This window comes from Marmota monax, unplaced genomic scaffold (assembly GCF_021218885.2).
Source record: "Marmota monax isolate L192 unplaced genomic scaffold, Marmota_monax_Labrador192_F-V1.1 WCK01_AAM20220418_F8-fsc00060, whole genome shotgun sequence".
Classification (NCBI taxonomy): domain Eukaryota; kingdom Metazoa; phylum Chordata; class Mammalia; order Rodentia; family Sciuridae; genus Marmota; species Marmota monax.
This window is the reverse complement of record NW_026692826.1, coordinates 3796864-3810842: the sequence shown is the minus strand read 5'-3', so window position 1 is coordinate 3810842 and position 13979 is coordinate 3796864. Positions and strand designations below refer to the sequence as shown.

The 13979-nt window shown below is 35.6% G+C and overlaps 1 protein-coding gene across 7 annotated transcripts in view; it reads left to right on the top strand.

Moving 5' to 3' along the window:
• The window catches only part of Rttn (rotatin), a 158558-nt gene that overhangs the window by 17539 nt on the left and 127040 nt on the right, over positions 1-13979 (top strand). For 6 of the 7 annotated variants that reach the window (XM_046448652.2, XM_046448649.2, XM_046448650.2 and 3 more), the window contains 2 exons: positions 261-376; positions 6142-6312. In XM_046448652.2, the coding sequence (XP_046304608.1) occupies positions 261-376; positions 6142-6312 (287 nt within the window). Of the gene's footprint in view, positions 1-260; positions 377-2297; positions 5826-6141; positions 6313-13979 lie in introns of those variants that run through there. The other variant, XM_058580675.1, reaches the window with a different exon arrangement.

Sequence of the window (13979 nt, the reverse complement as noted above, 5' to 3'; positions counted from 1 at the left end):
ATTACAAGTCTGGCGTGATGCATCCCACTTTTTGTATAATTTTAATGCAGCAATAAAAAAAAAAGAAGTGTTATGATTGGAACAGAATTCTTTGGTGGTGGTTGTAGATTGTTACTTCCTTTTTCATCTCTGTTAAGAATTCTAAAACAATTTTTAAAAAGGCAGGAAGGAATTTGGGGGCATGTCTAGCTAGAAAATTCAACTAATTATTTGAAAATAAGAAAACTTTTCCCTTCTTTCCTTTCTCTTTGTATTCCTAGGCAGTAGACAAATGATAATGAGAGTTCTAGAATTGCTTGCAGAGGATATGATACTTATTGGTGAAGCAATTTCAGCTGATATCTGGGATGACAACAGCCTTTTTGCTATAAATATGGTAAGAAATCATGTTTTGTTTGGGATATGGGTAATAGTATTTTATTTGACTTTTGGTCTTTGAAGCTGGTTTCATTTGTCTTTGGAAGTTCATACTTTTATTTCTGACACAGAAATAAAATTAGGCTTATTTTATCCCCATTCTTGAATAGGTCATTTCTCCAGAGGTTTTGGTTATTTTTAATAGGGAAAGGTCTATCAAGACTAATAATGGGTCTTTGGGAGTGTTTATAGCTACAGTGATATCATTCTTCCCTCTCAGTAACAAAACTAGGAAATGTATGATTTAAAAAATCTTGAGTTCATATTGCTGTTTTTCTGATTTTAAATTTGTATTTCTTATACTTTTGATTGTAGAAAGTCTTAGACCCTATATAAAACAAATTGGTTAGTTAGAACCTTTAGCATACATAAAACATTGTTTTAGAATAGCAATATTAATATCACTGTGAACAACTCTAATAAAGTTCAAGATTTTCTAGCAGTTTTTTTGACTTAGACTAAATCTCAATATGTTACTGTCAAAATACTGTACTTCAAAGTCACACAAAAGAATTCTTTCTCTGTTATAATATCAACATTGAGTTGTTTCAATTTGTTTCCACTTTTGGAAATTTTCTCTTCATAAAAATGTAGCTCAGTGATGTCTCCCTGACTTTCTGTTCCCTTTAAGGTTTTTTTTTTTTTTTTTTTTTGTCTAATGGTAACTATTTGAATTGTATTTTCTGGTTCATCCTCTCTATTTTTTTCTTAGTTATTAGCAGATATAAGCAAAAAAAGCATGTAGAGTTTTACCAACTTTGTATATCTTACATTAAAGGTAGAATATTATATACACTTGTTTTTATAACTTAAAAATGCATAGTGTGTGCATGAGGTAGAAGGTACAGAAGTCATTCTGTGTCTGAATGTTGAGATCTTCTTTATTCTTTCCTTATAGGTTGCAGATGCTTCAGTGTGTGCATTGATCTGTTGGTGATGATCATAATTGCTAGTACAAATCATGAGTGATGTGTAATTACTTATGTCACTTCATGCTTGCACAAGTGTGTCTCTGAGGAGGATTTAAGTGAGATTACTGTTCCAGAAAGTAAATGTATTTTTAATTGTAGCCACTGTCAAGTTCCCTGTGTACTTGCACCATTTCTTTCACCCACCAGCAGCATCCTAGAAGGAGCTACCTAGAGTGTAAAACCAGATGTCAGGTTTTTGCCATTCTGATGAGATATTGCCTGTCAGTGTAGTAGGTTAATCGTGAGCATCTTTTTGGTAATCTTAAGAGTCATTTGCCTTCTCTTTGCCTGTAAACTCTTCACACTTTTATCTGTTCTCTCTTGGGTCATTGGTTTTTGTTCTTTTTCTCAATTTCTAATAGATTAGAAACATTGAACTGTCTGAAGTATGTTGCAATTTTTTGTTCCTGTTTAGGTGATAGTGAGGGTGGTGGTAAGGTAAGGTATTTTTAAAAAAATGTTTGTGACTTTACTAATGATCTTCTGTCATGTAAAATCTTTATTCACTCACTTGTTTATTTTTATGTAACTTTACTTCTAAGTATTTTTTTCTTTTTAATGCCATTGTGAATGAACTATTTTAAAAATTTTATTGTTTGGATTGTTCATTCCTAGTATATTGAAATTCGGTTGGATTTTGTATATTGATTTTTTATCCTGTGGTCTTGGTGGGCATGTTAGTTCTTGTAGTTGTTGTTTGTTTTAGGATTTTCTATCTATAGCATCGTGTTACCCATGAATGAAGAACAGATTTAGGATCAGGTTACTATGATAAAGACATCTTTATTGTTCCTGCCCAATTTGGATGCCCTGCAATGATTTATGTCACCCCGTTGTCTTGTTGGAACCTTGGTACCATGTGAATGTGTGATCTCTGAGAGGAGGCATTCCGTATTTCACTATTAAATGTGATACTAGTTCTACAAAACTAGAGTTTTGTAGATGCCTCTGTAAAGATGAGGAAGTTTTCTGTATTCCTAGTTTGTTGTTTTATCATGAAGTGTTGGATTTGTCATAGTTTTCTGTGTCTGTTGAGATGATCACTTAGTTTTTTGAGTAGCAGAAGTCCTTAATTTTGATAAGGTTCCACTTTTTAGTTTCTTCTATTATGGATCATGCTTATGATGTTGTAGTAAGAGATTTTTGCCTGATCTGGGGTACAAAGACTTCTTTCCTATGCTTTCTTTTAGAACTATTATGGTTTTGAGTTTTAATTTTTTTCTATTTCCATGATTAATGTTGAGTCAAGTTGGCTTATCTGTAAGTTTTTAGGGACTTAAAGGTATAGTTACTCACAGGGTCAATTCAACCTTAGAATAACCATTCAAGGTGTACAGAGATCAGAAAGTTGCCTTGATTTTTGCTGTTTGTATTTCAGTAAGAGTGATGATTTTGGAGATTATGGCATTATATTTAATGTATTTTTTTGTAATAAGTGTTTTGGTAGGTAATGTTTTGCATGAGTAGCCAACGTACACAGTAGCTTTAGGACTATTGTAATACAAGATAATATTTTAGAGATCTTGGACTGCCAGAATATGTGTTTATGTAAGTGGAAACCATATATATTTTGAAATTTCAATATATCAAAAATCCTTTATTATTTTATATCTTTTATTTTGAAATTATCTGGTGGTACTCTTGCCTTCCTTGAAGAATTGATATGCTGGGTAATGTTAGGTCTATCTTTCTGTCCATGCCTTTACTCCTTTCTTTCTTTTACTTACCTTGTCAAGGATGTAAGTTTGATAGTCATAAAAATATATATTGACTATTATAATTACAAAATTTCCTTTCAAAATTTTGTTATTTTGATCTAGGTCTGTCTATATTTAGTCAAACTTTGTTACAGACTATTTCAAATCCTTGTGAATAGATGTCAGAAGATAGTAAGTAAAATAAAATGCAGATAATACAGATGTTTGCTGGGCACAGTGGGCATACCTGTGATCTTAGTGACTCAGGAGGCTGAGGCAGGAGGATTGCAAGTTTGAGGCCAGCCTCAGCAATTTAGTCAGACCCTAAGTAACTTGGCAAAACCCTGTCTCAAATAAAATCATGAAAACGTGTGAGGATGTGGCTCAGAGGTAAAGTACTTCTGGGCTCAATCCCCAGTACCAAAACCAAACCAAACCAAAATAAAACAAAATCCAGATGTTTACCTAATACCAGTACTTATGTGAATCAAGTCAGCCTTCTCTCAGTATAATATAAAATACCTGAGGTAACGAACTTAAAAAGAGAAAAAGGATTATTTGGTCTCAGTTTTGGAGGTTCCAGTCAAAGATTGGGCAGACTCATTGCTTTGGGCCTGTGGTGGCTCTACCAGATGGCATTGGTGGGGAGTGTGTAATAGGAGACAAAAAAGGAAGAGGAAAGGCCTGGGGTCCCACAGTCCTCCTTGAGGGCATGCCCCTTATGACCTGGGACCTCCCACTAGGCCCCACCTCCTCAAGTTCCACGCACCTCCTGATGGCACCACCCTGGGGACCAAACTTTCAACACATAGACCTTCGGGGACATTCAGTATCCAAACTACAGCATCCTGTGTGAAAAAATCCAGAGCTTTATTATTTTTTTCAATTACACAAACCTTTGAGAAGAGAAGTTGTGCGTTTTACAGTGGATATTGTATAATTTCAAGCCTTTCGGTTTCTGATAGTAGTCCTTAATCTTGATTTTTCTTTAGTCCTTAAGGTTATCACACTATTTTGCAGTACTTTTAGGAGATTTTCACATATTGAAGGTTTTCGGCAAGTGAGTTTTTCCTGAGAAGTGTGAGGAATGCTTTATCAGTTGCTTCTTAAATTAACTTAAAATTTCTTGGCCAGAACATTTATCTGTAAAAGTTAGTCATTTACTTTTAACTTTTGGCTGCTGATCTTTTGTGATTCAATGAATTATTTTTACTTTAAAGGTTAAATCTGTTGTATAAGTGCCAATTGGTATGTTAGAAATGCTAAATTAAACATTGCTACTTGAAATTATATTTCATTTACTTGTTTAAAAAGGATAAATGCCTCTTGAGGGAGAAATCTCTATCCTTTGGATATATATTTAAAGAAATAAAATTTCTTAATGTCCCTGCTTCTGCCGGTGTTAAGAGGAAAGAAGCAGTATTTTTTCCTAAGGCATCAAAGGGATAAAAAATGGGGCTGGGGAACGTGGTCAGTGGTGGAGCACTTTCATAGCATGTTTGAGGCCTGGGTTCAATCCCCAGCACTGAAAAAAAAAAATCTGTTGTTATTAATTCAGAAATTAAATACCTGAGGATATATAATCAGGTTTCTAGGTATTTCCAGATAGTTGGGTTATGTTTGTACTCTATGATTGAGTTCACTTCAATGTAGTAAAATAATTTTCCTCTCTAAAATTAAATATTTTTATTTCACTTGAAGTAAAAAGAGAAAGAGATCTTTTCACTAGAATTAATTTTGTTTAAATATAAAACTTGCTAATGAACACTTTAAAACATTACATTGGCCCAGGGTATGTGCTGTCCGCTCCCTGGCCTGAAGTCAGGCTGGTTTCCTTGTTCCCTTGGCGCTCCTCTTTCACAGGAGTAAGGAGCCGGCCGGGCCTCATTTCGGATGGCCCCAGACTCCTGGATTGTCCTCTATTCAATTTTGCATTTCTTCTCTGTCACTTGTCATTGCAGTGTCATTGACACAAAGTCTTTTCTTCTTCTTCCTCTTTGTTTAAAAATATTTGTTTATTTTTTAGTTGTAGTTGGACACAATACCTTTATTTCACTTATTTATTTTTATGTGGTGCTGAGGGTCTCGAACATGCGAGGCGAGCGCTCTACCACTGAGCCACACAACCCCAGCCCACCTTTTCTTCTTTCTGATGCCTCATTGCTTCTAAATTCCCAACTGACCTGCTGTGAGCTGATTTTTTCTTCTTCTTAGTTTTCAGTTGATTTCCTGTTTTCCTTTTTGTGCACTTTATTTCAGTGGAAAATCAAGAACAAGAATCCTAGCTTTTTGTTGCTGTTGTTCCGTGCTGTGCCACTGAGGCTGGTCCTGGGGCCGTGTCAGCATATCTAGGACACATAACTCAGAAGCTAGTCTGCTTGTGCTTTGCCTTTGTCTTCATTTTTTATGTATACCTTTCAACTTAAAAGGCATAGCTTCTGTTTAAGGACCAGTTGTTTAGGAATTTATGATGGGAGAACATTTTCTACTTGAAACAAAGTAAAAAAGAAACCTTTAATCAGGAAGAATTTATGTAATTTGATATTTAAATGCTTTTTAATTCTTTGGCTTCTCATTTTCATTTATTTAATAAGGTTAGGATCAATTTGAGGACAGGGATCATGTCTCCTGTGCTAATGCATTTTCCCCTTTATGCTTGCACGTGCGCTGGGCACCCTTTCGGCTGCCTGATGCAGATTGAAGAGAGCTAGCTCCATGTGCGTGTTCCAAGTTGGAACAGGTGAGCATTAGATGCTAGGAGGAATGTATGGTTCCTGGAACTATTGTTTTTTTATCATTATCTTTTGGTCATTATTACATGAAATCATTAAAATCTTAAAAATTGTTAGTTTTTCTTAAGAATGTATATATACTTATCGTTCTTTTCTACTTTTTTATTATCTTAGCAGATATTGGTTATTCACTGAGAAGACCAAATTTTTGTTTTGGTTGGTTTTGCTGCTTAATGATATTTTAAACTCATCTCAATGGTGTTTTTACATGGACTCCTAAAATTGGTCATTTTCCTCAATTTTCTGTTGTTTAAATGTTTTCAGAAAGAAAAACTGCTCCTGGTGTTTGGGTCCCTTGGAGAAACCATGTGTTACCATAAGAGTAGCGTTGATTTAGAGCAAACAGAGATGCTGCTGGTGCACCACAGGATGGCCTTTGTCAGCACCTCACTGTTTGCGGTTCGCCTGTTGCAAACACTTCTCCCTGTTGAAAAGGTAAGGTAGAGGATGCTGTTTCTTGTAGTTCACTGAATTTTAAATATATGCTCTCTTGTAAATTTCTTTTGATCATTTCATGGTGCCAATGTGTTCTACTGTAAGACCCATTTTTGAAATAAGAGTATATAAAAATATTTTATTTACTCATTTATTTTCATACAATTATTTTAAATGTACAAATTGATATAACTAACATTTTGACTTTTTTTTTTTTCTGTGGTACTGGTGATTGAGCCTAGGGTCTTGTGCATTCGAGGCCAGCACTCTACCAACTGAGCTATATCTCCAGCTCCAGCAGTCGTTTTTGTTGCACATGTTGATTGTAATTCTGAATATTCATTTGCTTATTCCTTTACTTGTCCATTCATGAATATTTAGTTGATTGCCTATATACTGGGCTAGCAGTATTACATGCTGGATGTAAAACTAGTAAGTTAGAGTTGGTCCCATAGAATTTAGTTTTGTGTAAACGATAAGACTTACTAGTAAGTTAGCTTTCTAAGTCAGTATGTTTGAATTACCTGGTTTCATTTCTTTAGTAACTTGATTTCAAAGCCAGCCTCAGCAATTAAGTGAATTGCAAATCAGCAAGACCTTGCCTGTAAGTAAAATACTAAAAAGGGTTGGGGATATGGCTCAGTGGTTGAGTGCCCCTGGGTTCAATTCCTGGTACCAAAATAAAAAAGGATTACATATTTTGTCTTTATTGCCTAAAACTGTCTACAAGTGGTCTAATCTGTTGGTGATGCTTTCCATTGAATTTTTGATTTGGTTTATTGATTACTTCATTTTGAGAATTTCTGCTTGATTTTTTTTCAGAATCTCTTTCTCTTTATTGAAGTGATCTTTCAGTTTCTGTATTTTCTCTCTGCTATCACTCCTTACATTGTCCTTTACCTTGCAGATTAGTTTAACTGTGTTCATTCCAAAGTCTTTCTCTGACATTTCTTCCACTGTGGTGGCAGTGAAATCTGTTATTGAAGTATCTTGGTTTGTTTGAGGCAATTTGTTCCCATGCTTTTTCATGTTCTTTGTGTGTCCGCCCATCTAACAAGATGGATGTGAGGCAATAGAGTTTCTATACTGTGGAATGAAGTGTCCCGGAAGGTTTTCAATACCTTCCCATTTAGGAGAGAAATAACAACAACAACCAATGAAAACAATATACAGCATTAAACCAGAGAGTTCCTGCTATGATGTCTACAATGTTGTCACGATGAACAGAAATGATGTGATCAGTTATTCCCTATAATAAATGGCAAGTTTGCAAAAGGGTTTACCATTTCAAGTGGTGGACAGGGAAAAAACAGAAGTGATGTAGGATGTGATGATTATGAGGGAAGAGGAGAGAAGATATAAGAAAAAAATAAGGAAGACTGAAAGAACAATAGAGATTGGCTGTTAGAAAAAAAGAGAAAGAGATTCAAGGGAAACTAATGAGTTTTCCTAGTCCTTAGAAAACTGATCCATGAATGACTGTTTTCAAAAATGTTAGAAATGAGAAAAGAAAAATAATACCAAATATGATTATGTATAAATGTGCATGAACCATTGTGGTCACAATTAAGCAGAGAAAAGAAAAACGGGGGGAAAAAAAAAGATCTCAGTGAGAAGTTAAAGAATTGTTTCCATGGAATTGAGAAGATTCTCAGCTTCCATTCGCAGCAGCGTTAGGTGTGGTGGTCTAGAGTGTGATGCTTGCTCCACCCTCAGGGTGGGGTTGCTGGAGTGAGTGAGAGAGGAAATCCTGTAGGCAAAACTCCTGGAGTGGGGCTTCATTCTTAGGTAGACTTCAGGCTCTTCGCTGGATGCCTTTTGGTCTGGAGATGCTAAATCAGTGCACCTCCAAGGCTCAGCACTTGCTGGTCCTTCATTGAAGACTGCACCCCAGGATCTCCCCTGGGTTCCACTCACATGGTGGAGGAACCCATTCTTAGTCTCCTATATCACCTGCAGACCTTGTGTTTCCTGATCTTGGGTTTAGTTTTCAAACTCAGTCTCTTTTGCCCCCACCCTTTCAATTTCCTGGCCATGTGCATCTCTCACAATTGGTCCTGCAAGCAGCTGGATTAAAAAGGAAGGGGAGAGGTGGGTGGGTTTCCCTGACTAGTTAGTTGTCCCCTGCGTAAACCTCTCTCCATGTGTGATTTCCCCCTGGTCACTTAGACACACTCTGTGTCGTGCAGTGTGGGTTTGCCAGGTCTGTATTTCAGGCCAGACTCGGGTGCCAGGACTCAGCTCCCTCAGCTGCTGGTCCCTGTGCTGCTGCTACAGAATGGTTCCTCACTCTGTCATTGAATGCCGCAGGAGAGATGGCGGCTTCTTTCCCATACAAGGACATGGTGCATCTCACCTTTCAGTTTAGTTGGGGAGTGTCTTTGATCTCGCAACGCTCTGTGCCAGACACACTTCTGGCCTCCTGAAAATTTGGATTCCTTTAATTCCCTATCCCTCCACGTTGCTCTTGGAGAGACCCCTCTGGCTGGTGTCTCCAGCGACTGTGGTACTGGAGATCTCTTCCTTATTTTATTATATCCACCTCCTGAGAGTTCCCAGTCTGTTCTGAGTGTCCAGTAATAAATTCCAGGAAAGCCCCCACCCCTTGCCCCACCTTTGTTGTCCACCCATCTTGCTGAGAGGTTGTGGTCTGCTTTCTTGGTTTCATGCCATGGAGCAGCCAGGAAGGTGACCTGCTGTATTCTGCCATCTTGAAACCTCCTCGTCTAATATTAGTTTTGAGGCTTTTTTTCTTTTCTTTCTTTTATCTTTAAAATCAGAATGAAGGGTAGGAATGTAGCAAGAGTGTGCGTATGTAGACTTCCCAAGGTTTTGAAGGTCCTAGCACTGGGGGAAATAATCAAATTGAGAGCATCTGTAAAAATTATTATTTTAAACATTTACTATTATCTAATATACATGTTCCAGTTACTTAGGCACTTCATAAATTTTAATGGGTACTAAATATTTCATCATAAAGATATTCTATAGTTTGCATAAGCATTCTAGAAATTAGACATTTAGGGTTTTTATTGTGCATATGTTTTAATGAATAACATTTTAAAATATGTACATATACATATTTACTCATTTTGGATTCTTAGGTTCTTATTAACATCAGATAGAGACAGAGAATGCTCAAACATGTTTTTATTATAAGCATAATTTTAAAATAATACAGTTTCACAGATTTCATTATTTTTACTACAGAATGGATACAAAAAATATAGTATATGGAAAAGATAATTGTGAGGTTATATGGGAGAATATTACTAAAATTAAACAGTTTTCAAAATTTGAAAAATGTAGGCCGATAACTTTTCTATGTCTTGCTAATCACAGTTTCTGAAATTGTATAGTATGATAGTGTAATTTGGCTATCAGTTTTCAACTGATTTTTAATATATTGTTAAAAGAAAAACTAAAAGTCTATAAAGACTTGTATGCTTTTTTCATTATACATAATGTAGTAGTTTACAAAAGTGTATATACTTTGATGACTTTTTAGCAAGTGAAGCCATCTGTTTTAAGAAAGTGACTTTCCCACCCTGAACAAAATTCTTTTTTTTTTTTGGCACCAGGGAGTGAATCCAGGAGTGCTCAACCACTGAGCCACATCTCCAGCCCTTTTTTATATTTTTAAATTAGAGACAGGGTCTTAGTGAGTTGCTTAGGGCCTCGTTAAATTGTTGAAGCTGGCTTTGAACTCACAATCCTCTTCCACAGCCTCCTGAGCCCCTGGGATTACACGTATGCACCACCATGCCCAGCCTGAAAAAAGTTCTTGTTAAAACAGTAGCATTTCAAAACCTTCTTCCCTTCAATTCATTACTTCTTCCTCCTCCCTAAAACTAAAATTCTTTAGGAAGGACTTCTATCACTATAGATCAGTTTGCTTGTTTTTGAACATTGTTTAAGTGGACTTTTTTTTTTTTTTAGGATTCATTACTGTTGTTGTTTGTTGCAGTACTTTGCTTTTATTATTATTATTGTACATCATTATTGTTGCTTGTGGCAATAATTTTTTGTTATTATATATTGCGGTATTAGTTAGAGGGGATTGAACTCAGGGCCTTTTGTATGCTAAGTAAATGCTTTACTACTGAGTCACATCCCCAGCTCTTTTTATTTTGAGACAGGGTCTTCCTTGCTAAGTTGCATAGGCTGGGTGGCCTCTAACTTTCAGTGTGCCTGCCTCAGCCTTTCAAGCAGCGAGGATTACAGGTGGTACGCACCAATGGGCTCAGCAATTTGTTCATTTTTATCACAAAACACTATTCCATTTTATAAGTGTATTCAAAATGATTCATATTACTAGATCATATGTGAAAACAAGAATAGAACATTAAATTTTAAATATTATGTTTTGCTTTATAGAAAACCATATCACTTATTAATTTTTAACTTTTATTCATTAGTCATGTTTCTGAAGTAATTTTTCTTTTAGGTACTGGGAATTGAACTCAGGGGCACTTTTGCTGAGGCTGGCTTTGAACTTATGATCCTCCTGCCTCATCCTCCTAAGCTGCTAGGATTACAGGTTTTGAAGAATGAGAATTTTCTAAGCTATAAACGTTAAAAATGGAAGAATTATAGTCATATAAGATTATAATTATATTTAAAATGTGGGTGTCTTTCTTTGTAGAATAATATTTTATAAGTGAAAACTGTTGCTTCTGTAATAATTTATCATTTATAACTATTATAAATACGTATATAATAAATAAGCACTTATTATCAGTGATCAATTTATGGGATGAAGAACTAATAGAAAACCTATGTATCCTGTCAACTGTATCAGACAGTTTATTGTATTTAATCTATATGCTTATTTTGATAGAATCAATTAGAATAGAAGTTAGTAATTTTTTTCTTTTTTTTTTTTGATTTGGGTTCATGATAGAATAATGCAAAGTTTCCCTCGGCTCTGATCATCACGGAGAGCTGGGGAGAGATTTTTGAGATTTCCCAGCTGTATGGAGAGGGAGGGCTGAGGGTCACACCCCTGTTTTCGCTGATTTCACTTTGGAGAGATCCCATCTGCTGAACTCTAAGCAGGAAGAGTGAAACAGGCGGTATAGCGATACCAGATTTTAAACTATACTACAGAGCAATAGTAATAAAACCAGCATGGTACTGGTACCAAAACAGGTGGGTAGACCAATGGTATAGAATAGAGGACACAGAGACCAATCCACAAAATTAGAACTTCCTTATATTAGACAAAGGTGCTAAAAGCATGCAGTGGAGAAAGGATAGCATCTTCAACAAATGGTGCTGGGAGAACTGGAAATCCATATGCAACAAAATGAAACTGAATCCCTTTCTCTCACCATGCACAAAAGTTAACTCAAAATGGATCAAGGAGCTCTAGGAATCAAACCAGAAACTCTGCGTCTAATAGAAGAAAAAGTTGGCTCTAATCTCCATCTCGTGAGGTCGGACTCCAAATTCCTTAATAGGACACCTATAGCATAAGAGTTAAAATCAAGAATCAACAAATGGGACGTACTCAAACTAAAAAGATTTTTCTTAGCAAGAGAAACAATAAGAGAGGTAAATAGGGAGCCTACATCCTGGGAACAAATTTTTACCCCTTACACTTCAGATAGAGCCCTAATCTCCAGAATATACAAAGAACTCAAAAAAATAAAAAAATGAAACAATAAGAAAACAAATAACCCAATTAACAAATGGGCCAAGGATCTGAACAGACACTTCTCAGAGAAGGATATACAATCAATCAACAAATACAAGAAAAAATGCTCACCATCTCTAGCAATCAGAGAAACGCAAATTAAAAACCACTTTAAGATACCATCTCCAGTAAGAATGGCAGCCAATTATGAAGTCAAACAACAAGAAGTGCTGGCGAGGATGTGGGGAAGAGGGTACACTTATACATTGCTGGTGGACTGCAAATTGGTGTGGCCAATTTGGAAAGTAGTATGGAGATTCCTTGGAAAGGTGGGAATGGAACCACCATTCGACCCAGCTATTCCCCTTCTCGGACTATTCCCAAAAGACCTAAAAAGAGCGTACTACAGGGATACAGCTACATCAATGTTCATAGCAACACAATTCACAATAGCTAGACTGTGGAGCCAACCTAGATGTCCTTCAATAGATGAATGGATAAAAAAAATGTGGCATTTATACACAATGGAATATTACTCAGCACTAAAAAATAACAAAATCATGGCATTTGCAGGGAAATGGATGGCATTAGAGAAGATTATGCTAAGTGAAGTTAGCTAATCCTTAAAAAACAAATGCCGAATGTCTTCTTTGATATAAGGAGGGTAACTCAAAACAGAGCAGGGAGGAAGAGCATGAGAAGAAGATTACCATTAAGCAGGGACGAGAGGTGGGAGGGAATGGGAGAGAGAAGGGGAATTGCATGGAAGATGGAAGGAGACCCTCATTGTTATACAAAATTACATATAAGAGGATGTGAGGGGAAAGGGAAAAAGAGAGAAATGAGTTACAGTAGATGGGGTAGAGATGATGGGAGGGGAGGGGGGATAGGAAGGGGATAGGAAGGGCAGCAGAATACAACAGACACTAGTATGGCAGTATGTATAAATGTGGATGTGTAACCAATGTGATCCTGCAGTCTGTACACGTGGGAAAAATAAGAATTCATACCCCATTTGAATCAAATGTATGATATATGATATGTCAAGATCATTGTAATGTTTTTAGCAACCAATAAAAAAAAAAGAATAATGCGAAGTTGATACTCCATGCTTTTGTTTTGTTTTGAAGGTAATTTTCTTTATGAAAAAAAAATACCTATACTTTTTGGTAGCTCTTAAATATATAATTTTAAGCTTCATTAAAACAATTTTGCTCATTGTAGGGGATTTTAATTAAGGTTTATAGGTGGTTATATTTGCTTTGATTGATTAACCAAGAACTTTTAAAATGATCTAAACAAAAATATGATTACTATGCTTTTAAGTTTCTTCAGTTTACATAAATATAAGGTTTTGCTGCCCTCTGCCTGTTGCTAGCCCACCAACAACTGAAGTAGAACTTGAAACCTTTAAAGTGGTTTTTTTGAATTCCTATTTATAAACATAGATCTGTGTAGGGACTTATTGAATTTGGTAAATTGACCTCAGAGATCTTTTTGAAACTGATATTTTTTGATTTTAAATGACATAGGAGAGTACTCATGTATAGGTTTAAATGAAGATAATTTGGCAAAATATATTTTGGTTTGGTAAATTTACCAAACTTATAAACCAAATGAAGGTAATTTTATTTTGAAAAACATCTGAAAATGAGAGTTAAAAGTACTCTTTTATAAGTGAAAACTGTTGCTTCTGTAATAATTTATTATTTATAACTATTATAAATATGTATATAATAAATAAGCACTTATTATCAGTGATCAATTTATAGGATGAAGAACTAATGGAAAACCTATGTATCCTGTCAACTGTATCATACAGTTTATTGTATTGTGTTGGAATCAGCATCATAGAGTAGTCTGATAACTGCTATTACTCTTACTCAGTGAGCAAAGCTGACTGAGGGTAAGGAAATATTTATATATCACAGTTTTGGCTTTTCATGGTACAGCTGATTAATTCAGCGCAATGTAGAAACATACCTCCTAAAAATATTGTTAATCACATTTTGCATATTCTGATTCATGA